The sequence below is a fragment of the Rattus norvegicus genome, chromosome X (genome assembly GCF_021556685.1).
Source record: "Rattus norvegicus strain SHRSP/BbbUtx chromosome X, alternate assembly SHRSP_T2T, whole genome shotgun sequence".
Lineage (NCBI taxonomy): Eukaryota > Metazoa > Chordata > Mammalia > Rodentia > Muridae > Rattus > Rattus norvegicus.
The window spans coordinates 140723925-140750064 of record NC_141554.1 but is presented as its reverse complement, the minus strand read 5'-3'; the positions used below and the strand labels follow the sequence as shown (position 1 = coordinate 140750064).

General features: G+C 40.3%; 1 protein-coding gene across 2 annotated transcripts in view; it reads left to right on the top strand.

The window, feature by feature from the left end:
* The window catches only part of Gpc3 (glypican 3), a 369321-nt gene that overhangs the window by 265416 nt on the left and 77765 nt on the right, over positions 1–26140 (top strand). For both annotated transcript variants that reach the window (XM_087599167.1, NM_012774.2), the window contains 1 exon segment: positions 9145–9265. In XM_087599167.1, the coding sequence (XP_087455293.1) occupies positions 9145–9265 (121 nt within the window).

Here is a 26140-nt window from a genome sequence, read left to right as displayed (position 1 = left end):
GTTCTGATCGGGGAGAGTTTGGGGTAAGATTCGAGGAATTAAATCTTAAAGAAAATGTCTCCCTTAGAGCACCACACAGGTCTGGCAGGGCTTCTGAGCAAAAGAAATGGAATTCAATCACTGTTGCTCTGAATAATACTTGACACAACTGCCCAGAATGAAAATTAGACACCCTCTAGCCACAGAGATACATCAGTGAGTGGAGACATATATCTAAAGAGGTGCCAAGGCCTGAAGGGCAGGTAAGAGTGGAGGAATACAAAGTGCCCTAGCAACCAGGGGGAGGAAGATCATTTTCAGTCTTTCCAAGAACCTCTGGGCTAGAGAGCTTGGATAGTTTTTGACCCAGTTGTCCTTGTGTGAATCGCCGCACACTTTTATTAAGTATTTATACAGCAGTTTATATTTTACCAAGTGCTTTATGGTCACTTTTATTTGCCTTACTAAAGTTTTCCTGGACTCCCATCTGCCTTATGCTTGCTCGGGAGAGTCTTTTTGTTGTTTGCTTAGCACCACCACGCCTACAGCCTCCCACAATGGGCGCTTTGTTCCACTGGGAGAGCAGGTGAAAACCGCTGGGGACACCTGAGCAACTTGGGCCTGGCTCACACTGGAGCTCACACCCCCTCTGTTTTTCTTCAGCTCTAGTTGATGGCTGGTGACTTGAAGGTGCCAGCACCGGGCCCATGCCTGTTAAGGGTGGTGCTAGTCTGATCTGGAGCCGCTGGTGGTGACAAGCTCTTTGTCTAGACTAGTTGTCACCTCTCTATGTGCTCCACATTGCCACTCGTCCACCAGATAAAGACTCACTGAGTGTTCTTTTTTTCCTGCTGCTTCAGACCCTCAGTTCAAGAATTGAGAAACTGATGTTTAGGGAAGACAGTGAAGGAGTACTCCCCCAGTGTGTAGTAACCTTCAGTGTTCTGGGCCCAGGTTCACAGTGACTTACCTTGCCCTTGCTAGCCCCTTCCCCTGCCATGAGGGGCACACTCTTCAGGTCCACTAGATGCTGCAATATGCTACTTTCAGTAGTTCACAATGTGAACACTAATTCCAAAGTCCCAAATGCCTCAGGATCAAGAACTTCCAGAGGGTTGATAGGATGTCAGAATTGGAAAAATTCCATAGCTGACCTCATGTGATGGGTCACAGTCACAATGTAGGTACACTACAAGTATTTCATACCCCTAGGTGGTGGGAATTATGTGGATAAACAATATAGGAAACAAGAAGGGATTTTATGTTTATATGTGAGTCTCATCTATAGGATATCTCATTATATACACAATAATATCACAAAATTGGAGATATGGGGGAATCTAAACACTTCCAGTCCTAAGTATTTTGGACAAAAGATCTTCTACCTCTAATAAGTGCACCCTCCATCACATGTCCCGGAAGAGGTGTGTCAGACTTGGTTCACAGCCATAGAACACCATCGAATATCAAACAGCAATGGGAGGTTTGTGCCAATCAAAAACAGGTTGTGATACAAATTTGTGCTGCTAGCAGGTTTGGAAGCCCAGTGACTAGCCTGATGGGATGGACACGTGGCTGGAAGGAACTGGTTGTGGACTGTGAGAGACCATCTCTCTGGCTAGCCAGACCAAGTGGTATATGTCACACTACTTGAATGGTAACATTTATTGGGGCATAAAAAAGTTAGTCTGCCATGGAGACAGCGACTAATCCCTAAAGTAGGGTGACTTGATAGGTGAAAGAGAATGGCGGGAGATCAGAAGGCCAGTCAGTGTAAGGCAGGCCCCAGACAATGAGTGCAGATCCAGTAAGACTGAATAATTAGAACTAAGCAAGAGTAAATTTTTACCCTATAAACTGAGCGTTGTAGGGGAGGCCCTCTATCTCGCAACAGCCCCACAGACATCTAGTGAGGTCTGCCAGGAAACAAAAAAAGGTAGCAGACTCAGAGGGAAATGAGGGAAATGGACCAAAGTTCAGGTCAGATAGCCCAGGGACATATGAAACATTCTAGGCGAGAGGAAGTCATGCCTGAACACCCAGGCTCGCTCCAAGAGCTTTGAAGAACAAGGTGAATTCCAAAGCCTGGGGCTTGCCAGGTGAGTCAGCTAAGCTAACACCTTTAGCTGCTCTGTTCCCTCTGGCCCAAGACCTGGGGCAGGGGTGCGAGAATGGGAGGTTGATAACCCTGAAGGTGAAAGGTTTTAAGGCCTGCTGGTAACTATAGCTAAGGGGACAGCCGCTTCCAGCCAATTACAGGATTACAGGAACGGCTATCTTTTAAAGGATCTTCTCACTGCTCCGGAGTTAGTCTGCCCTTTGCTCTGGACCTCTGGCAATTCATTTTGACATTCAAAACAACAGGATGAAGTCTGAAGCACTTGAAGTCCTGACCAACAGGTTCTTCCTTGATCCGCCCTGTCCCTCAGAAGCTCTGTGAAGGTCTTTCTGCTGGAGAGTCCTCCGCAGAGAGACATGAGTACTCAGTGCCTGTCGCTCAGTATCAGAGTTCAAGTGCAAAGGCAAACAAAGAAAATTTTAAGCGTTCTTTCACCTTGATCCTATGTTCTAGCCCTATAGTATTCCCACCTCAGCCTTACACTTCACGTAGAACCAGACTGAAGACAACTGAAGCCTTGGGCTTCTCTCAGGGTGGGCGTGAGGAACTTGAAGCTCCTCCTATTGCTCTCAGGGTTATTTGAGTGCTCTCAGGAAGTTCTTGGCAGTTTCCTGTTTTCTTTCCTCCCTCCCAGATGCTTTGATTTTTAGACTGAGGTACAGGTGGTGCTGTCCCAGGCATTGTCTATCGTCCCCTCTCTGCTGGGCCAACTGCTTCTCACAGCCCCAGACTCTGATGGATAACATCAACTTCTCCCATTTTCTTCACTGGCTAGAACACATGTACTATCTCTCCCTTACCCTGAAGTCAATCTGGTAACTTAGGCAGCTTCTAAGGGACTAGTAGTGAGCAGGGTAGCATATTCACTTAGACAGGCACAACAGACAGATAATCTATATCCTAGGCATGGAAGAGTGCCATGGTATAGGTTTTACCAAAGAAAGTGTTGGTCAGTGGTAGAACATCACAATATACATGATAAATACATTCAAATTTTGTCAATCATTGTCTATTCCAAGAGTCATCTTTTAGCCCTTTCTCAAGTGAGGTTTCAAACAAGAATAGAAATGGATTGGCACTCACTTCCTTTCCTACTAAAATAAGACATAAATGGCTTCGCGTGCTTCCAATTCCTTCCCTAGGATTTTCTTTCCTGCTACTAAAACCTCTGTAATTTCTGAAAGGCAATTGTGTAGAAACAAAGGTATTTGCTGAAATATCGTGGATAAGTGTGTTTTTAGCATTTAAAACTTGCCCTGAAGTTGTTTGTTACTGTCCTGCTGCAGTTAGAAAAAGTGAAAGAGATGGGATATTTCTCTTTGACTATATCCACAGAAATCTAGGTTTAATGGTCCACACTTGCAATCAGTTTAGGGCCAGCTTGATGTGCATATTGCAAGTCCTAGGGTAGCCAGGAGTAAACACTATGACCCAACATAATCAAACAAAGAAATATGCACAGATTGGAAGAAAAATTGTCATTTTCTTTATTAAACACATTTAAAATCTCAGCTAATTTCATCTTTTATTTTTGTGTGTTTATGCAAATTAAGACTGCATTTCCAACGGAAAACAGTTGGATATAATAAGATATTATTGATAAAATTAATAAGTCTTAATTATTATTTATTATTAATCTCAGGATTAATAATAAGTCTTAATAAGATGGTTTTTGCTACTCTGTTCTAGTTTGCTTTTGAAGCTATTTGTTCTCTTTAAATTATCTCATTTTCCACCAGCACTTGTGGCCCGAGTATTTTCCAAGGATGACAGACCATTCATTGTCGTGCCACAGTCTGTCCATAAGATGGCGCTCTGAGCATATATGATCTATAGCTTGTTCTTTGCCCAGCCATAATCAGGCAGCAATTGAATGTAAACTTTTGTGAAATCAAATCCTTTTAGCCAGGAGTTAGTCCTTCTGAGACTTGCTAGCAAACCCTTACCACCATTCTAATGCCTAGGGCAAGAAGGAACGTGAAGTCTCCACCAACCCCCTTGCCCTAAATCAGAACCAGCCGTGTTAGGAATGCACAGGATCCGTTTGAGGGACCTTTAAAGAAAAGCGTTTTATTCTGAGTATGAAACTTGTAGTATTCGCTGTTTGAAAAGTCCCTTGCTGAGTCTGTTTCTTCGTGTACACGGAGAGGGGGTTGGACCCGCTGGTCTGTGAAGGCGCTTCGATCTCCTGCATTCTCCATTTGCATCCGCTGATTGCCTCAGCCAGTGCAGATTTAGGAAGAAAAGCTCGCCCATTTTACGCTTGTTTGACTCTATTCCTCTTTTACAAGTGCTCTCTTTGCTTCAACTGTCCCAGGACAAGCATGCCCAGATGTCCTGTTTTAATTAGGTTCCTTTTCTCTTTAAGGCTTTTACACAGGTTTCCTCCCCCTCCCCCCTCCAGGCCTTAACCAATCTGCCTGAAAGGGAGAAACGTTCTCCTTTTCACTGCATAAATAGGGTTTTCTTAGTATCACGGCAGTCATTTTTGTGCTGAATAGATCCAAACAGGATGGGGGAAGAAGATACTGAACGCAGTGCTTAAAGGTAACGCCTCTAATATCATGCTAAGTCCATACAGCTGAAAAAGCATCCCATTTCAAAGGTGGGCATTTCTATTCTTTCCTTACCAGAGGCATGTTAAAACTTCTGGGAAGAGGCAGTTGTGAAAAGAGGACAATTAATCAAGTCACAGATAAGTATTGCTAACCAGATAACCCACCGTTAAAATCTCCTGAGGCTAATGAGGGTCCCTGTCCCCTTTGCAGTGTGTGGATCAGATGAGTTGGGGTTACCATGGCTCAGCCTCATTCAAAGACTCTCAAGGGCTGCATGCATCAGCAGCACTGAGGGAACCCATGGAAGTGAAATGCTGAATGAATTCATTAACTGCAAACTCCAGAGACATCCCTAACTGATTCCCTTTGGGCTTGACACTCAGAGTACACATGTCCCATGAAATACCCTGAGAACACACCATCTGTGTCCCTTTGCTATCGCAGGGAGGCACATGTGCTTAAGTAAACAGTTTTTGAACTTATTACAACGGGAAGGATGATGGAGTAAAGTAATGGATAGATTAAACAACTGGCATTTGGGAATCATTTCACTACATATACACATAGCTGAACATCACAGTATACATGATAAATACATTCAAATTTTGTCAATCATGCCTTACAAACACTGAAACAGATTGAAGTTAACTGTGGTGTACAATTTCATTTATTTAAAAAAAAGTCAAATAGAAAGGTTTAGAAAGCTCACAGTGCAGGACTGACGATGTAACATAATAGCAAAGAATTGCTCTAGTGTGGGCAAGGCCCTAGGTTCACTTGTCAGTTCCACACAGAGAAGCAAATACCCATGGTATAAAATACAGAAGATAAATAAAGTGAAAAAATACATAAGCAAGTCTTGTCTGGCATCCACTTATTCTCACTTATTGAAAGGAAGAGCTTCACTAGTTCCTCGCTTTCGGTACATATTTGAATAGTTATACAGCATATGAGAGTACAGGGGTTCTCCTTTTGTAAAAGATGTATTCCAAGACCTTGTTGCTTCCTTGAAATGATAGTACTGAACCCCACATGAATAGTCACCTCTGCATGTCCAAGGATTCAACCAAACACAATTTGGAAACACAAGTAGGAAAAGACTGGTGATGTAGGTCTGTGCTAGACCTCATGCTAAGCAGGCTGAAGGACCTGAGTTTGATCTTTAACAGGATAAGGGAAAGAAAGAAAGTGTTGGTCAGTGGTAGAAGATTTGCCTAGTATGCATGAGGCCTAGCACTGAAAAGAAAACCAAACAGGAGCTGACTGTGGTGGTGCACACCTTTAATGCCAGCACTCCAGAGGCAAAGGCAGGAGGGTTTCTGTGAATTCAAGACCACACTGGTCTACACAGTGAGTGCCAGGCCAACCAAAGCTATATAATGAGACGCTGGAGAGGATAAATAAGTACTGGGGGAACTGAATTGTGCTGGATATATTAAACATATATGGATGGGTTTCTTGCAGTGACTTTCTAAATAATATAATAATTATTTGTGTTACAGTGAGTATTATAAATAATGTCAAGATGATTGAAGCTATATGAGGATTGTGTAGGTTATATTCATATAGTGTGGGAGTTTTTCAATAAAGGGGGTTCTGGAACTAATCACACTTGCATACCAAATGATGCCTGTACTGTTGTCTCCTGAACATAGACCACTGATATAAAGTTTAGTTTAGAAATTTAGACAGGGGGCTTGGGGATTTAGCTCAGCGGTAGAGCGCTTGCCTAGCAGGCACAAGGCCCTGGGTTCGATCCCCAGCTCCGGAAGAAAAAAAAAAGAAATTTAGACAGGGCAAGAGATTAATAATAACACCATCAAACAATTCTAGCTGTGTACTATCTCTCCCTTACCCTGAAGTCAATCTGATAACTTAGGCAGCTTCTAAGTGACTAGTAGTGAGCAGGGTAGCATATTAGCTTAGACATGCACAACAGACAGATAATCTATATCCTAGACATGAATGAGTGCCATGGTATAGGCTTTATCACACTACTTAGAACAACATTCAATTTATGACATCAATTAATTATTTCTATAGTTTTTCAATTAATGTTTTCAGGCTATTGCTATTATTATTTGCCAGCCAGTGATTCTAAAGAGGGTGACGCTGTAGACAAGTGGGAAAGGCCTACTATACTGTCTATATAAACCCATCTGTATCACAAATAGAACCATACTGGACATTCTCAACTCGTGGGGATTTTATCTGTTTTAATGTACCTTGACCTTTCTTCTCTATCAGTGCCTAAGATCTACTATGCTCTTTTAATGTCTGCAACATGTTTCAGTGGCTTTTGGTTTTTTGGTTTTTGGTTTTTGTTTTTTTTGGTTTTTTTGTTTTTTAATCAACCTAAGGTAGAAGGAAAGGATAGAGAGATGAGATACAGGAAAAGATATGAGGCAGGGGAGTGTCCTGAGTACTTAAGGAATAGTCTAAGAACATAGTATTTAAATAGTGTCCCTGAATTTTAGCAACAGTCAACACCAGTTGGATGAGTACATTTGACTAGTGCTTTGTGACATGATTGAGATAAAGGCGAGTTTTATGTCTAAACCACAAGCCAGCCCTTCCCAACACTTCTGTAACCAGAAACCATGCTTAATTTACTAGAGCTCTTTGAGGATTTAAATAGCACATGATACAGTGCAAGAGTGAGTGCTATTTCAACTATCAAGAAAAGTTGGGCGAGCTTTTAGATGTGCTGCCTTTTTTTTTTTTAACTGAGTCACCATGGGATTGTGAAGCAGTGTTGAGCTGGCCATGTTTAGTTCTAATTCATGACTAGAAAATGAGAGATGAGAAAAGAAAACAGAACTACAGGGTAATTCTTTTTTGAGTGGCAGAGAACCCTACAGTAGTGTTGCCAAGGGATCAGCTATACAAGTAATTAGATTTAATATTCATAATAGTTTTAGAATGGGGAGTCCGGGACCATATTGCTAGGCTGGCATGTCTTTCTCCAAGCCTGGTGAGGATAATGAGCTTCAGGAAAAGGCTTGTTTGTAAGAAGACACAGAAATGTGCTTGCCGAACTTTGATATGGACAAGTCCAAGGAGGCATCTTTAAGAACGTGTTCCTGAGGTTCGTTTCTGTACTAGTCCTACATCTTCATCTGTGCATGGGGTCTCTTCCTTAGGCAATAGCAGGAGTAAAGAAAGACGTCGGAATTGGTATCATCACGGAGATCCCACATTTCCACAGCACTCTATGGACATAAACGGGGTGACTAAATACTGAATATACTGTTTACTAAAGAGTCCACGAAGGCAGTTGGCTTGGTGATCTGACAATTCAGTGGTTGCCTTTTCATTCAGAACCAGGAAACTGCAAAGCTTCTAGGAGCTGACCATACATCATATATAATGGATATTCTCTCTCTCTCTCTTTCTCTCTTTCTCTCTCTCTCTCTCTCTCTCTCTCTCTCTCTCTCTCTCTGTGTGTGTGTGTGTGTGTGTGTGTGTGTGTGTGTGTCTGTCTCTCTGGCTCTGTCTGTCTCTGTGTGTGTGTGTGTGTCTGTCTGGCTCTGTCTGTCTCTCTCTCTGTCTCTCTCTCTGTCTCTCTCTCTGTCTCTCTCTCTGTCTCTCTCTCTGTCTCTCTCTCTCTCTCTTCCCTCCCTCCCTCCATTCCCACCCCCTTGCTATTCCTTACAACACTGTTTATATTATCAAAGTTTTTACAAATAGTTTATCAGTTTGGACAAATAAAGTATGATACAGTTATGCAGAACGATAAGAAAAAAGCAGTTCGGCATGTTCTGAAATGGAGTATGTCCACAATATAGATATTAGGACAGAAAATGATGCAAATCAGGATGTATGACAGGATTCCAGTTTGGGTTAAAATGAAGAGCTGGAACAGTGGGTACAGAAAAATGTTCAATCGAGTGGGAATCACTGTCCCAGTTGAAGGCAGAAAAGCCTGCCACTGGGGATGAAAGGTAGAATGAATGGCCTTGGATTATAAATTTTCTCCCTATCCAGCCTGATGAGGACATCTGTAGAGACCTTAATAGATCCTCCAGCTCTAAAGCAAAGCCTGTGATTCCCCACGCAGGACAATGTCAACAAGCTTCTCTTGAGCTGTGCTTTTCTCTTCCAGGGGAGAACATGGAGGCAAGCTAACAGGCATAATATATGCTTCATCTGGTTGAAAAAATTCCCTGAACAGAAAAACAGCTCCCGTGGGGTCCGCAGGAAATTGTGAGAGGAGGGGTATGAGGGTAAAGCAGAGGTAAAGAGCATGGGAAGTTCTTTCTCCTTCAAATGAGCGGGAAGCACAAGCAGAGCTAGTCCTTAATGGTGTTGTTCACGGACCATGACCTTGAACGTCCCCTAGCACAGTGCTTCCCATTCTGCCATCTCATGTTCTAAAAGGCAGGAGAGAATTTATAGTCAGTTGCACTGTTGGTACCCAATGGAGTCAGCGGTCTCTTTGATTGGGACTCTCATTGACAAACTTTCTCTTTTCCTTCCTCTCTTTAGATACAGCCAGAAGGCGGCAAGGAATGGGATGAAGAATCAGTTTAACCTCCATGAGCTGAAAATGAAGGGCCCTGAGCCAGTGGTTAGCCAGATCATTGACAAACTGAAGCACATTAACCAGGTATGTGTGTTATCCAGCAAAAGTGGAAGTGCAAAGGAAATTAATATGAGGCAGATGGTTTTCATTGTTGACACTAGTATTTAGGCATGTGGGTAAGTAGCAATTATTTATTTTCTTCAATGATTTTGCCTGCTAAACTTGACATCTTTCACTCCATTTTGATTTATTATGATATTGCAGTACTAGAAAAATGATAATGGTATAGCCACAATGCCTGGCTTCATAAAATAATTTTTAAAATCATACTATCTGACAACACATTCTCATGCTCCTATTAATCATTCTCTGTAGCCGTGTAGCATTCTGTTGTCTAGTCCTCATGATTGATAGACATCCTAAGTGATTCCAGTTTCATTCCATCATTGAGCTGTCTCTTTATCCACAGCACTATCTCCTGATCATAGATTATTTTCTTACAATACTATGCTATTGCATCAAGGGATGTGAATATTTCAATGGCTGTCTCCAAATTGCTTTCCAATGAGAATATATCAGTTTTCACTACCACCAGCAAGATCTCAGAGGCCCGGTTTCACAGCACCTTTGCCAAATTCTGACTCATTCCTCTCATTTTCTTGACCTTATACACATATTTTCCCCCTCTTGTCAGGAGTTTTACAACAAGACACAAATAGAAGTTAGTTGTACCATCTGCTTGTGATTGCTTTGTGGCCACATATTTTTGTAAAAGCCACCAGAAAGGCCACCATATGCCACAGTGACAGTGTTTCTGTGCCATGCCTTGCTTCATGAATGGGAGGACCCAGGTACTGGGCTACTATTTAGCTTGGGAAGAATGTAATTTGACTAAAATGTTTGTGCAAGGACAAAAGTTCCTGTGTGAAGACAAAAGGCTGATTTTATTTTCTGTGTGAACACTGGCAATTTTTTTTGGCAGCCTGAGAAAATTGTTTGCAAGGGCTTTCTAATGGTAGCGCATTTCGCATTGTATCATGACCGTACTGAAAGCACACGTGGAGGAACTCCTCCAGTGTCCCCTCAAGTGCTCTGAGCTCAGTGACCACTTAATAAATGCTCGATACTGCTGCTGAGCACATGACCACAGCACTGATTCTTTCCAAATGTGTCTCGAAGGGTACCAAGGCAATGTGACCACTTCACCTAGGAGGAAAAATCTATTGGTCTGCAGACTACTTATAATGACCCTAACTGTGTCTGCGTGAGTCTACCCAGTTTGAATCCTGCATTGGTGAGACCAAAATTTCGGGGCCCATCACTGTGCCTCTAATCCTGAGTATAGATTTTTCAACAGACTTTAAGGCATACCTGGTGTGTGTTCTACTGGGTCTGAGGGACTTCTGAGATTGAAAAGAAATGTAATACTCTGCTTTAACAGCCTCCCTGGAAGGGAACCCAAGCATAAACATCTCAAGAAAGGTAAAGTGTGATACACAGTAAAGCACGTAGAGAGATGCTGCTCATTAGTTGGGGTGACCTGATAGAAACATAGGGTGAGCAAGGCTAGGGGGAAGAGCTGCTATAAACCATGTATAAGGGAGGAGTAAGCAAAGGTAAGTAGAGTGGGGCAGCCATTAAGGGATTTCAGACAAAGACCTGTGAACAGAATCCACTTGAAAAGGAAAATTGAGAAAATACAGGCTTCGATATGATCTAGTAATCCCCAAAGATGTTTGCAGCAAGCCTTTTTGTAAAGGTTTCAGCTATAGTTAAAGAATATGAATTTGCATCCATATTGGGTCTGAAATTATGTATTTTAATATATATGTATATATTTATGTACATATATGTATTTGTGTATATAAATTAATCATACGCACATAAATATATACATTGACATTCATACAATATTTATAAATATATAAATACGCATTTACATATATATATGTATTTTTAATATATAACCTTAGGCAAATCAGTACTTTCATTTTCCCATCAGTAGTACTATAAGGCTAGCTAAAGCACATGTGTGTGTACATATTATAATATTCATAAATATACATATGCATAGATATAATTATGTTTGCATACCAGGCCTTTATTAAATGGTAGTTATGGAGCTGCTGTTTAGTCTTTTCCCTGTAGGCAGGGTTTACCTTTGAAAGGGAGCTTCAGGGGTTGGGGATTTAGCTCAGTGGTAGAGCGCTTGCCTAGGAAGCACAAGGCCCTGGGTTCAGTCCCCAGCTCCGAAAAAAAGAACCAAAAAAAAAAAAAAAAAAAGAAAGAAAGGGAGCTTCAGTACTTTAGTTTTGTGTGACTGCAGATTCCTTTGTTATTTCGCTTGTGTTCTCTCTTATATATTTTTTTCTTTCATCTAACTTTCAGCCACAAAAGCACAAGCTAATCCATGGAGAGGTAGAGGTAAACATAGAGAGGGAAAATTCACCATCAGCATTCCTTTCTTCTCCCTCCACTCATAGCAGTGTGCGCACATTTTCCCTTTCTATACAAATAGCATTGAGCAATTGCTTGTCATTGATAGACCAGTTTTACCTGTTACCATGGGTCTGGCTCCAAACACTCACACTGGCTTTCTTTTATTCTCACCTGTGCTGCTTTACATGCACAAAACACAACTTTTCAAACCTTAGCTGAAACTCACATTTTGACCGATATTTTGGGGAAATAACAAAGAACAGAGTTTTGATTGTGATGGTGGCAATGTTAACACTGATACGGCATTAGCTCTCTATAGCACTTAACCTTATTTCCATCCCTGCATGATCTGAAGACTAGTTGTTCGGGGTGGGGGTGGGATCCAACCTGAGATTTTATGAGATACAATACTCTCATAGAACCATTCTTTTTAAGAATGCATTACCCTTAAAGATTTTATCATCCTCACCAAATGACAAATGTTTATTCCCTTTTTATAGCTAGAGAAACTGAGGCAAGGGACCATTAGAGGCAGTGCAGGCATGTTGCCAAACATCTAGTGAGCAGAGTTGAAAATTCAATCAATTATCCAGATGTTGTTTCTTCTATACTGCCAAACATCTGGATTCAGTGAATGCCTGACTAAATTGGCCTAAACTTTTGGCAGTGGGGAGGTAGAATCGAGTTAACTTGCCTATGTTTGCATGTGAATGGAGACTCCAGGTAATGTTACTTTCCATCCTTTATGTCTACAAGTGCGGAGATTTCTTCCTATCTGGGCTTGTGTGTCCATCCTGTTGAATTGGAGCATTTACGAGCAACTCCCAAAATAACTCAACCGTCTTCCACAGACATTCTCAGCTGCCTCCTTTCAGATTATGGTTTCTGTTGATAGCACAGGAAACACTATACCCATGAAGAGAATAAAGTAACGTTATTTCTACATTGACAGTCCCATGGTGTAACCTTGAGGTGATGGGTTCAGGGTCAGTCCTGAGCCCATTTCCTGGGAAGGGGCACCAGGTGTGCAGTATACGCCCTCCTCCTCATAAGCCGCGCGGTTCGTGTGTAAGATTCCCACGATTGAAAATGAGGTCCCTTTTATTTCTTTTTCAGTTTCTAATTTATGTGAGGATTTATTGGTTTTTTTTTTTTTTTTTTTTTTTGTTAAGGGAGGAATTGAGCCTTTCTTGGTTCTCAGTATTAGTTCTGGAATTTACTAGATCATATTTCTTTAAACCACGTTTTGTTTCTGCTCCAAACTCCTATGTGGATAGAAGACTCCACAACTACCATGAATGTTCATAATACCTTTCTACCCATATGACGCTTTGGGCAACTTATCCTCTAACTTAGTCTGTCAGTAGCATTTTCTCTGTTTAAGTGTATTTATAAGTTACAGCTAATTTTGCTATTCCTAAACTACCACAGGAGTTATTGCCCTCAAGGAAAAACTAGTAAATTATCACCTTGCCCATTTCAGTAAAGGTTCAAATGAAATTCCAGAAATTGTTTTCCTGCCTGTTGTAAAGAGTTGAGACCAGAGCAGTCAATACCTGCCCATTTGGTGTCAAGAATTTCTCATTCAAAGTAGGATAAAGTCTCATCTGTTTAGGAAGGTTACAATGTCCTGCTGAATGGCGGGGGAGTAAACGAGATGGCCTCTTAAGATTCCTTCCAGCCGTGTGATTCTGTGATTTGTGACTCAAGGTCAGACTTTAACCCAGGACCCTCTTGTGAACAAGTCTTGTGACTTTATTCTCTGCTCTGCATTCTTAAAAAAAACACCCTGTTCCCAGGTCACCCCTTTCCACTTTGTAACCTCTCATCCTTTCAGAAGTTGTTCCCTTCCCACCAGCCTTCCAACACAGGCAGATGGAACTTCAACTTGCCCTTCCCCCTATCCAGTTCTTCTGTTCTTCTGCCTTCTTTTCACCAGGCTATAAAACATTGAGCGTTAAAAAAAAAAAAAACACATTTTGGCATTTATCGTTCCTACTATGTATCTGTTCCCCAGGGCCACATATTTGACCTGTCTTTGAATCATGGTAACCATGTAACTCTATCTAAATAATAATTCAACCATACATTTGCATAGCGGAGATCAGTTTGTAGATGCACGTTAGATAAACTGATGCATTGTCTCTGAGAGGAAAGCAAGATGGGCTCTGTTAGTTACATTTACCAAAAGAAGAAACTACAATGCTCTAATGAGACCCAAACTCCAAGGCTACTGGTTTTATTCTTGCCTTTCCTTCTACTCATCTAATGAAGAGAAGAAGAACAAGCTACTATTAGGATGCATATATAAAAGGTGGGGAGGAGTACAAATATCTGAAGCCCCTTACATTGTAGATTAACAATTTTTAAGGGCCAAATATAGATATTTCTATAGTCTAAGACTTTAAAGTCTTCAACAGAGAAAGACAAAGCATGTTTTCCAGAATCCTAATTGGGACAATTATTAGAAAACTGCCTACCACATTATATGATGAACAAATAAGGGTGCTCTGTAGCACAGGAGAGTATGTGAGCTAGCATCTCAAATCCCTAACTAACATTAAATGGACAAAGGAAAAAATGTCAAATGTACAACAGGCATTGAAATATCTCTACTTCTATCTCTCTCTGGAAATAGTGGCAAAGTATTTTTAAGATGCTTGATAGAATCTCATACAATGAAGACACTTGCTGTCTAAATAGAATGTTAAATATTTAATAAGTTAATTTGTAAAGTTGTTGAGTAACACAGAAGGTACATTCCTGAGCATGCAATTTTTCCAAATCTTTGAGTTGGCTCTTAGTTATGATAGAAACACATCAAGTAACTTTTTCATAGTCTTCTCATAAGAACAGATGATAGCCTGGAAAACACTGACCTGATCCAGTGCTTTCTAGAAAAGCTAGTCTTAAATCTGAATTCTAGGCTTGTTATTTTTTTTTTAAGAAGCTTTCTGAAAATCAAATTTAAATAAAAGGCCTTCCTCAACTGTTACTATATTCCAGTGTCTAGGATACATCTTTACTTACAAATGGCGCTACAGAACAATAGTAATTTCCATTTCCATTTTGAGCCAGACTGGGTTAGTGGGAAAGGAGACGGGGTATTTGCAAAAACCAATGAAGAGACTTCTCAGTAACAAAAGGACAGTGTAAATTAGTTGTTAAATATCAGCTGCTAGACTCTGTGGAGCGAAGCATTATTTCACAAAGTAACCGGAATTAGCTGACACATTCCAAAGCACATTTATCATTAAAAAATCTTTTGTCTTTCTGTTTAATAGCTTGAAATATAATTACAATGTCTGGTGGCTTTGGGGAGCATGTGTTTTTAATATCTTAATTACTATTTACAGTTTAATAACATTGTACCAAAGAGAATTCTCAAATATTTTAGATTAAATTTCTTGAAAAGGAACTACTTGCTATATTTAGAATATACAGCATTAAATGTATTTAAATTGGGTCATGGATTTTAGTCCTTGCATATTAATTAAACTATTCAAAACTGGAAGATAAGTCAGGAAGGGTGAGCAGGACGGTTTTGGTAGCACTATCATGATAACCTTGATTGAGCAATAGAGGAAGATATATTTTTTTCTTCATTACTATATTTCACTATATTCAATTTTCTATAGATTTTGATTTCTTTTATCTATTATTGTGTTTGTCATTGTTGTTGTGTATACTCTAGTCTGCCCCCAACGTCTTTTCTAATGCAAATATGAATGTACATGTACAAGCATGTTTTCTTGAACAGTATGTGCTTCAGGTCATGGCAGGAGGTCATACTTCAGAAGTTCATCTTTGAAACAAAAAAAAAAAAAAAAAAAAGCCCTGTGGCATGAGACATGAGCTTGCTAATTATTTATCTCTTGTGGACATTATTAACTAGGTTTGTTCATAACAAGTACACCTCATTACCCACCACCTCATTCATTAAACCCATTGAATAGTTAATACACTGAGTGGAGGTGGTCTCTGTGGGGATCACTGAACCCAAGGCAGACAGAGCCAGGGGAACCGATTGCACAGGCTTTGGGCCCTTGCCCAGAGGCTGTCTCTGTTCTACATCAGAATTAGTCATCTTTATACTCTCATACCCTGAATCTCAATTCCTCTATCTTCCAGGATACATTAACAATTCAAGATTTTCCTCCCCCTTCTAAGGATGACAAAATTAACTTCATATTAGTCAGTAGATTTAAATGCCAAATAACTCAGTTATTTTAGGACAGTGCATTCAGATTCTGTTCCATGGTGAATGTGGGAGTCTCTCATTCTTATTTCAACCAAGCAATGCTAGTTGTAAACTTCTTCATACATAGATATTGGTCTTCTGAATAAAACAATGAAACTCTCAGGCTGCTCTTAAAACTCATGAGTGTTTAATTCAATGGAAACAATACCTCAATGTACAGAATGTCTACAACACACAAGGAAATCAGTGGTGGTAACATTATTCCTTTTAGAAATGATAAGTGAAATCCCATATTTTAGTGCTAATGAGGTAAAGTGTCTTCTTCAATGCTGATGACCAATACTTCCAAATTTTCCTTGCCCATGTCATTAGAATTCTGAGAAAATCCAATGGGAATAAAGACTGTTGAGCTTTCTTGTCTAGAATGATCCTTCCCATAGTCTCAATCCCAGAGAAAGTCCCATGTTAGTTGGTTTTCATTTTTTAAAGATGGGGTCTTTCCCATGGTTAGTTGAGTCTGACCATTGCATATTAAATGTATTTAACACATGACTAGACATGGGGCCATATTCTTTTCTATATGAGCTCACTGTTGGAATTTAGTGGAAGTAAATTCTTACTATGTCAACCCTGTATCTCTAATTATAGGTTCTCTTTAAGCAACAACCACAGTGATTTCTGCATAGCAACTGAAAAGTGGCAATTTTCTACTAGACTCCCATCTAATATTAAGATGAAAATTACACCATTGTTTAATGCACTGGATATCAGTAGGTGATTTATTTTAAGGGTTTTTTTTTTCTTTTCTTTTTTTCGGAGCTGGGGACCAAACCCAGGGCCTTGTGCTTGCTAGGCAATCGCTCTACCACTGAGCTAAATCCCCAACCCCTATTTTAAGGGTTTTAACCTGTGATCTCTTTTTCTCCTTAATAAGTTGATCTAAACACTTTCTTGTAACCCACATTTTTCAGGTGTTACCTTCCCCAAACATTATGCAGTATTGTTGAGTCTGTGACAAGATAAAAAAAAAGTTAAAATAGTTATTTTGTGACTTTTATGTCACGTTATGAAAATGATGCTTAAGTTTAGGTCAATTACGTCCTAGGGCACTGAGGAGTCTTAGAATAATTATCATGCTAGCACTGCCAATAAACTTTGGACTAACCCATCAAATAGAAGAAGAGCTACGAATCTGGAATCCAGTATAATGTTCTATCCTTAACTTTAAGAAGCAGAAATTGGATTGTGGAAATCACAAGCTAGAAAGCCTACCATCGTGTCTTAGCAAAGTTCTGGGTCAATCTCTTGGATAGTGTGAGTTCCCCATAATAATTTTAAACTAGAAGCCACTTGATTTTCTCTCAGAGAACATCGATATTTCCTCTTATAGCTATATGATTGAACATGTGTTGCTTGCCTGTGGGTCTAGCATAGACATGGTTTTAGGCAGAAATAACTATGAGTTCTTTTTAAACAAATGACAAGAAATGTTGGTAAAGAGATAATCTGCCTTAGTCAATGTGTATCTAATTAATTATTAGACCTAAGGAATATTTTCTTAGCAAACTGACATCAGCCTGAAGAGAGAGTGAGGGGCCTTTGCTTCTTTGCTTTGCTTTGAACTTAACTTTGATTGACAGGAACCTTTTTTTTTTTTAACAAATGAGCTAAGTGAAGACTGAGAAGCCATGTCATTAATGTTCAGTCATACCATGCAGGAAGGTAGTAATAACTATTATATTGATATTGTCATTGGGATCCAAATATATCTTAACAGACTGAATGACAAGAGAAAGAGAGTTGAAAAGTTCCAGGAATAAATGTCCATGGAGATTCAGGGAAGCTGACTTTGTAGACATCATTGCTTTTGGTGATAGTGGAAACAGCAACAAGAAGCAATCACTTAGCAAGTACTATAGATGGTGTGGTCGGTATTGGTAGGGAAGAATCAGGTATGTGCATAGGTTCATGGGAATGGGAAAACCATGGGAGAGACCAGAAAAAAATTTCTTCACTCTGTTTAAAGGTTTAAAAGATGGTGACTCAAGTCTACCTGAGGGTTTAGTTTTTTTTTTTTTTTTTTTGGTTGTTTTTTTTTTAATGTTGAAGCATTTTATTTTTATTAAGATATTATTTTTATTAATTATTTGGAAATTTCCCATAGAGCACCCCGGGCACATTCACTTCCCAGTCCTCTCAGGTCCATCCCCAACTCTTGTGACCACCACAAAAGAAAGGAAGGAGATGGAAAGAACAAAAGAAAAAAGGAAAAAATAAGTTTTTATTTTACCAGTAGCTGTAATTATTGTAAAACCTTATAGGTACAGGGTTAGAATGACAGCGAGAGACTGAAAAGATAACACTAGTGTATTTACTTCGGCATAAAGCAAAAAGGAGTTGGAGCCAAATCTATGTGCGCTCAGCTACTAGTCACGTCCTTGGATGAATTGTTTAACTTGCTGTTGTTCCAGTTTCCTGCTACCTGGGAAATGGGTATACTATCATCTGTCTTGTATACTCAGTATAAAGATGAGATGCAATGTCCACATACATTACAGCTACTATCTCCTTTCATATTATGATAGTATGAAGCATTAGCCTAAGGGAAAGTCAAGAATCACCACTACGCCATTTGAGTCTTTGTGCAGGATTGGAGGAACTGGGAACTGTGTCTTTTCTAGTTTGGACTGTTTCCGTGATCTGAACATTCTAAACACAATAATCTAAGTTCTAAAGACTCTTGGAAAAATTGTGTCTCGCCAAACTTCAACAGATTTTTTTTTTAACTGTTGAAAATTTAGTCTGGCTCAAAGTGCTTGAAGAGAAAAATGAAGCTGATAGATTGTGTGTGTGTGTGTGTGTGTGTGTGTGTGTGTGTGTGTGTGTGTGTGTGTTTAAATCAAGTTCTTTAGATTTCTCCCAAGTTTGAACACTGCCCTAAATTAGATACTCTATTAATAGGCTAGCTACCCTCCAAGTGCAGCTTGGGGAATCTTAGCACACAATCCAGGAGTCTCATTTTGATCTTCATCCTACCAAGACCTTTCATGGAACAGTAGTATCAAATAGACTTCAGAGCTATAAAGTTCATGGCAAGTTAATCAGCATTCCTTTTACATTCGGTTCTCTGGTTGAAGATGTTGAGAGGGTCCTATATTTAAAATGTGGCTGCCACGGGATCCTTATTGGCAGATGTCTTCCAGGAGGTGTTTAGAATGATTTGGAAAAGCATATAATGTATTTGTAAGTGTGTGCATTTCGCATGCCAGCAGAGCAGAAAGAATTGACTAAGGCTTGGGGCTACTGAGCCCTCCTTAAGACACCATCACTCTCAGCTGTTGGGGTGATGTCAGAGATGCCGGGAACACTGCTTAAGGCCTGAATTCCTGAGCTCTATTTGAATTGCAGAGAAGCTCTGTTTTGCATTGCAGAGCTTAGGGCCGGCCGGACCCATTCTGTGGGCTCTACCTTCAAAGACCTATGGAATTTGTTAACTACAGACAGAGACTAGTGAGCACTTGTTATCAGGCTAAAGGAAAGCTGCCCCCTGCTGCCTGAGTCTTTGTCTCTGCCTGGGATACCATGGAAAATGGGGAAGGAATCCAGACTCATTAATGAGCTAATACAAAAGCCTAAGCCAAGCTAGAGGCAGTTCGTTATTGCTGCGTATGGATTCTTGAAGGAGGTGGGGAGCTGAAAGATGTCCAACCCAGAAGCAGGAAACGGAATCTTACTGCTGATATCCTTTTAGTTATGTTAGTTTCTAGACTATTGTGTGGCAAATTGGTTGATCAATACTTGCCATCTGATAACTTCCGGTGCAAATTGTTGAAGCTACAGGTTTTCACTCTAAGAGGTTGAAATTCAACACAGCTTCTCCCTGGGTGCATGGTCTGTGTTCTTCCCTGTCATTCTTGGAAGTCGCTTAAGCCCTAATCATTTCTTTGACACCCTTTCAAAATGAAGCCTATAAGGCCGAGCATCTAGTAAAGCGTGGTTATACAGATATACTGCTATATTAGGAGTTATTTTATGTATTAGGCATCGATGTTTTATGTGGTGTTAAGTTTGATTGGCTATGTATGTACGCTGATAAGGACATACAGAATCCACTCTACATACACATCTACCATCATATGTGGATATATCGTCACCATTTGGACCCATTCATCCAATGCTGAACAACTATATACCCAGCACTATGGGCAAGGACACACGGATAGCACTTGAGTGTGATCTCTTTCAAAGTAGATGATAAGACATGCCTATATCATCTTGTGTTAGTGTTAGAAGCATAAATAAGGTCCTGCTAGCCCAGAGAAAGGAAGGATTCATTCCTACTGAGAGAATTAGACAGGACTTCAAAAATGGGTAGCCTTTAAACCAGGCTTTGAAAGACAAGGAGAATTTGGGCAGATAATGAATGCAAGGACGAAACTTCCCAGCAGAGGAATGTGGTGTGCGCAGTGGCTCAAAGACATGAAAGTGCCTTAGTAGACATGTGGCTAGAGAGCTGAGGGCAGAAGCTGGAGTAGCAGAGGGGCTGAGGCGTGAAAGATGAGACTGAAAAGGTGTGTCAAAAATGTCATGGGCTATAGATAGCATAAGAAGGAATCCAAGTTTTACTCTTTGGGTAGTGACAGCCACTGAAGGTATAGGAACAGGAGAAGGATATGGACAGAGACCAGTGTTTTGTAATGTTCACTCGTGAGTGTAGCTTTGAGAGGTGGGGGTTAGAGGGCAGAAATTGGAGAAAAGTAATTGAGCTAATCTTGCATGGGTTTCCAAGGAAAGGAAGTGAAGCCTGGCATTAAAATTTATTAAATCTTCCTTTTTACGGCCTGATGGAATAGCCTGGGGATTGAGAACTGCTTTGTCTCTAAATTTGGCCCTGTCACTTTTTACCTGTTAGCCAGGACATAAGGATTGGAGGAGGCAGTGCTTTGGGGCTCAGAAGAATGTAGTATATGTCATAACCCACTCAAACCAGACCAGTAGCTGCTCCAGGTCCCACAGCAAAATTAAAAGAAAACCCTAGTACCTGTAAAGATTTATCCCTCACTGAACCTTAAGAAGTTCTCACAATGAGGTATTTAGATTCCCTGATGAATGTGTTAACTATTACTCTTTAATCAATTTGTTACACATTTTTTTAGTCAATATCCCAATTAAAACTGGCTCCTTGGATGTTGAATGTTGAGTGTCATCCATTCACTGAAGTCTCAAAAATTACCGAAACTGTGAGAAAGATCCAGAGAGATTATCGTGTTTTTCTTCAGCTGCCACTGTGGGAGCTTAGATGTGTTGGAGAGACTACTGTGTTTCGTGACAGCCTCACAAAGAGGCGTGGGGAACCAGAGGGAAGCAGTGACTGTTTGCCTTCTCCATACCTTTGTAGAACAAATTTCCTTATTTGAAAGCAACTCCTGTGTTTTTCTAATTCTAGCAGCTACTTGTAGTTTGCTCTCTTTCCCTAGAATGGTATATAGCACCTTGCCTGTGGTTTTATTCAGGCATATGCAGAGAGCAAGCCAACCTGACTTTTTCACCAAACAGGCTCCTTTTTCTTTCTGCCTCAGCACATACTTGTGCCCTGCTGATCAAATCTTATGCTAAGAAGGCGAACAAAGCATTTAGGATGGGTAGCTCAGGAGTTGGATTACAGCCTTTCCATAAGGGTAAAGATTCGTCCTACTACTCAGCACCGGGCTGTGTGCTCCAAATACAGCTTGGCACATAGTAGGGTGACACATATTTGTGTGAATAAGTGAATTATTCTGTTCCAGTTTTGACCCATCTATTTCCCTGTTTGGTCAGAATGTTTCTAACACCTGCCCTGCTATCTCATTCTGAAAATTGATCATGTTATCTGCTTGTATAAGTACACAGGTAGGAGGGGATCTTGCCCTATGATGGGTCATATATTTAATCCCAACCATCTTGGGGTTAGATGATACAATTTTGGACTGATGGGGGCTAATAACACTTGAGATTATTTGGAATTATAGTTGATGCAGTTAAAAAATAGGGGCTGGGGATTTAGCTCAGTGGTAGAGCCCTTACCTAGGAAGCGCAAGGCCCTGGGTTCGGTCCCCAGCTCCGAAAAAAAAAAAATAGGGCTATTGAGACAAGGTGAATATATTTTAGGGGAAGGAAGTATTTAGACATGTTCAGATAGGAAGAAAGCACACAGGAAATCCTTTTTGCCGTTAAAAATGAACTGTTTACACTGGGGGTTTGCCTATAAAGTTGATATGTAGAACATTCTAGGTCTTTCCAAAGGCCATCTAGAAAGCCAAGTGTGGAAGCACATGCTTATAATCCCAGCTCTTGGGAGATAGAAACAGGAGCCCATCCTTGGTTACACAGGGCATTTTAAGACCAGCCTTGGACTGCACAGACTAGACTGTCTCAGTTTGGCAACACAATAATGAAGTCATCTACAGCACTCCTTTTTTCACTTTCTTTAGAGATATTCTAGAATAGTGCCATGTTCTCTATGTGAGTTCCTTGTTCTATTTGTGCAGAATCTCTTTACCACAGTAAGAACTGGGAAACTGACAGTCTTCTCTCCCCTCTCCCTATTCTGACTCTCACTTGGAGAATGCCTATTGGTTCTTACTTATGACAGAGACATCAAGCCATGTCCTACGCCTTCTACTCTCGCCTGTTCTATCACTTTCAAACATGATACCAAGCAACCTACTTTGTCTGTCAAAGCCTGAGTAATAGGCACTTTCATTTTCTTGGCTTCTTTTCACTCCGAGCTTAGCTTGTTGAGGCTTGAATGGCTGAGATGAAACAGAACTTCATGCACCCTTTTGATTTCTAAGACTCTGGTCTTCCTGGGTCCTGAAGTCCGTGGTGACTCATGCTTCATGTGTAGGTGGTAGAAATTGCGAAGCATTCTTATTGCAAGTGAATAAAATCTTGGGCACATCTTCCCTTACCACACAGATTTCTCTTACTTGCTACAGGGTATGGTAGCCACAAAGAAGGATAGCTTGTCCTCTTATTATTCCTGCAACCTGGGACCTACTTTGTCCCACTCACATTAAATATCATTTCTTTGAATATGTCACTAGCTCTATACTCTGTCCTCTGTAGCCAGTCACCAAATGCTTTAACAATGCCATAACACTGTCTTTTTGAGATACTGTTATGTCCCTGAGCCATTTATGCTCATGCAAACCTGACTTTTTTTCACCAAGAGCCCCATGCTGGACAAAAAGGCGAGAACAACCCCTAAGTCAGCCCCACCTTTGACTTCTAGGAACCTATAGTCTGTTTTCTTCCCTTTCCCGAAACCCTTTGTTTACTTGCAGCACGATAAACGCCAACCTGATTTCTATTCCTAGTGTGCTTTATATATTTTCTTTTCTTGATGCAAAAACGTGTGTGTGTGTGTGTGTGTGTGTGTGTGTGTGTGTGTGTGTGTGTGTGTGTGTGTTGTAAGTAACTTCTTTCTCTGGCACAGAAAGATTTAGAAGTCTTACATTTCTTTGACTCCTACTTTTTCTGGCTAAAAGACAGTGCTTTTCCACAGCGCCTCTGTTTTCTGTTTTTGGTTTTTGGTTTTATTTTTGTTTTGTGTGTGTATATTTTATTTTGTTTTGTTTGTCTTGTATCCACCTACTTCAATATTCTAAATAATATAGGAATTTCTTATGCAAGCTAAAAAGTTGTCCTTTTGAGACAGGGTATGCTGGCTAGCCTGAAACTCTTTTTTTTTTTTTTTTTGGTTCTTTTTTTTTGGTTCTTTTTTTCGGAGCTGGGGACCGAACCCAGGGCCTTGCGCCTGAAACTCTTTTTAAAGACCTGGCTAGCCTTACACCAAGAGATCTACAGGCCTTGACTTTGTAAATACTGAGATTGAAGACATGTATCACCATGCTCAGGCTAAGTTAAAGTTTTTGTGAGAATGTGTGTCTTATGAATCTACATTTATTAGAAAATGGTAAATAAAATAAATAAAATAGAGAAAGGCAACTGTCCAAACCAAATAGCATGTACTATGTGCGTGCTGTACAATTGGTTTATGCCTCACAACCTCTAAGAAAGCATGCCTTGCTTGTTGAATGCTTCATTTTTAATAAAAGAATCCATAATCTATAAATGTTTTTGGCTAGCAATGATGAACAGCAGCAGCTTTTCTTTTTTTTTTTTTTTTTTCCAAAGCAAAAGCACCAGAAGTTTGGAAAGGAATCGCAAATTGTGTTATAATGCAACTGATCTCTTTCTTCCTGAGAAAGTTGGTGTCTCGCCAGAGTGTTCAATTGAGACCCACACACTCTGGGTGTATTTATAGAGGGCCCAATGAAAAAGAAAAAAAGAGCATGATCAGCTTTGCTCCCCTGCACAGCAGACAATGACAAATAATCACCAGGTGAACGTTCAGCGCTTAAGAACTTTAGTGGGTCAAATATCATCTAAGTATGTGACAGCCAGACATGCACTGGATTGAAAGCCCCTGCTCCCTGCCATACACACAACCCAACTTGAAACAGCAGCAGAATTGAATCTAGGAACCCAGAACCATTGCTGCGGTGCTATTCTTTGAAGCAGGAACATCTAGGCGATGGTAGCCACACTAAAGCTGCTTTTTAATTCTTATTGTCTAAATAGCTCAAGCTGGTCTTTTAAACTCACCAGCATTCCCCTGTCTCTGCCTCTGAAGTGCTAGAATTCTGGATATCCAACACCAACACCGTGCTTATAGCTGCTTATGAAATCTTAACAATATATACATGTTAATAAAAATATGCACCACTGGGGTTAAATCTTTATTTCCAATACCACATTAACTTTTATCCTATGATCTAGCCATCATTAACATACTGTTTACTTATACAGAAGAAAATTAGTATTCAGATTACAAATGATTCAAAAGTTAAATTTGAACTTGTTTCCCTATCTTTTGACTCTGAATTCCATGGAATAAGAGTAATAAGAATCATTAGAATAAGGCCCTTGCCTAAGAAGTCAGTTGAAGTAGACTGCAATTAGCGCTTCATTTACAATAATCTCTTCCTAAGAAAGGCTATTACAGTCCACAAAGATGTATAAGGATGTCACTGTCATTGTTGGTGAATAGTGAAAAAAACCAACAACAACAATGAAACACACAAACAAAAACTGTAAAAGTAATAAACAATCCATCAGATAGACACTTATTGTGTAAGCTCTACTGCTCCTATACAATAGAATAAGACACAGCCATCAAACATTGTTTCTAAAACCATTATTATCCTTAGAAAGATACCCACTACTCTAAGTATAAAAGGTGATGATAGTCAGGTATGGTCACAGCCATTTATAATCTTGGAATTTGAGAGGCTGAGACAGGGTGAGCGTATTAAATGGTGTAACTTCTTAGTTCCGGTGTTCTAGAGCCTATGTTTGTGGGTGTTCTACTCATCACCATCGTGTGCACTTCTGTAGTGGAAGTAATATTGGTGACTGAAGTCAAGGTCTTGCTCATGCTAGGCACACTTTAGGCAGCACTGTTCTATGGGTCTATAGTCCAAATTCACTTGGAATTTTTATTTTGAGGCAGGATTTCTCTAAATTGCCCCAGATGGCGTCAGATTCACCGTGTAGCCTAGGCTGGCCTCAGATTCACTGTGTCACCCAGGCAAGTCTTAAACTACCTACCTTCCTGCAGCTAGGATTACAGGTATGTTTTATTTTGTTTTTCTATCAAAGGTAGTTAGCCCAGCATATTTATTTCCTGAACCTCTCCTTCACCTCTATACTGGTTAGCAAATGTCAGATAAGCTCCAACCAATGAGATGAGACACAGTAATCACCTATGTCCAGAATAAGAAAGAATCCATCTTGGCCAAGTGTGTTTCCTAGCCTGGTTTGGGTTCTGGTACACCCTTTTCTCAGAAAAAAAAAAAGCCTTGCTCTGTTACTTTTACTTTGTTTCTGTGGCCCTTTGTGCCACACCAAGACCAGTCTTTGTCTCCAACACAAGCATGCACCACTGGGCCAGGTTTTAGTTCTCATTCATAGTTTCCCCTTCAGCAGTGGGCTTTTCAGACTCGATAGGTCTGTCTTTCCATGTGTCGCCATGTTTTACATCCCTCATTCTTTTAGTTCCCCTTCTCTTGACATTGTCCTATTCTGTTGTTGTCCTATAGTTCAGACAGCAGTATAGAAGGCTGAATATTCTGGGTCCAGGGTCAAGGAGCATATGCACAGCTCTCAAGTTAGTAGTGCAGCTTGACAACAGCATCTGTGTCAGTGGATTACTAGGTACAGCCATTCAGAAGTTCAGTACCGAACAGCGAAGGATCCACCAAAGAACTGTGCTT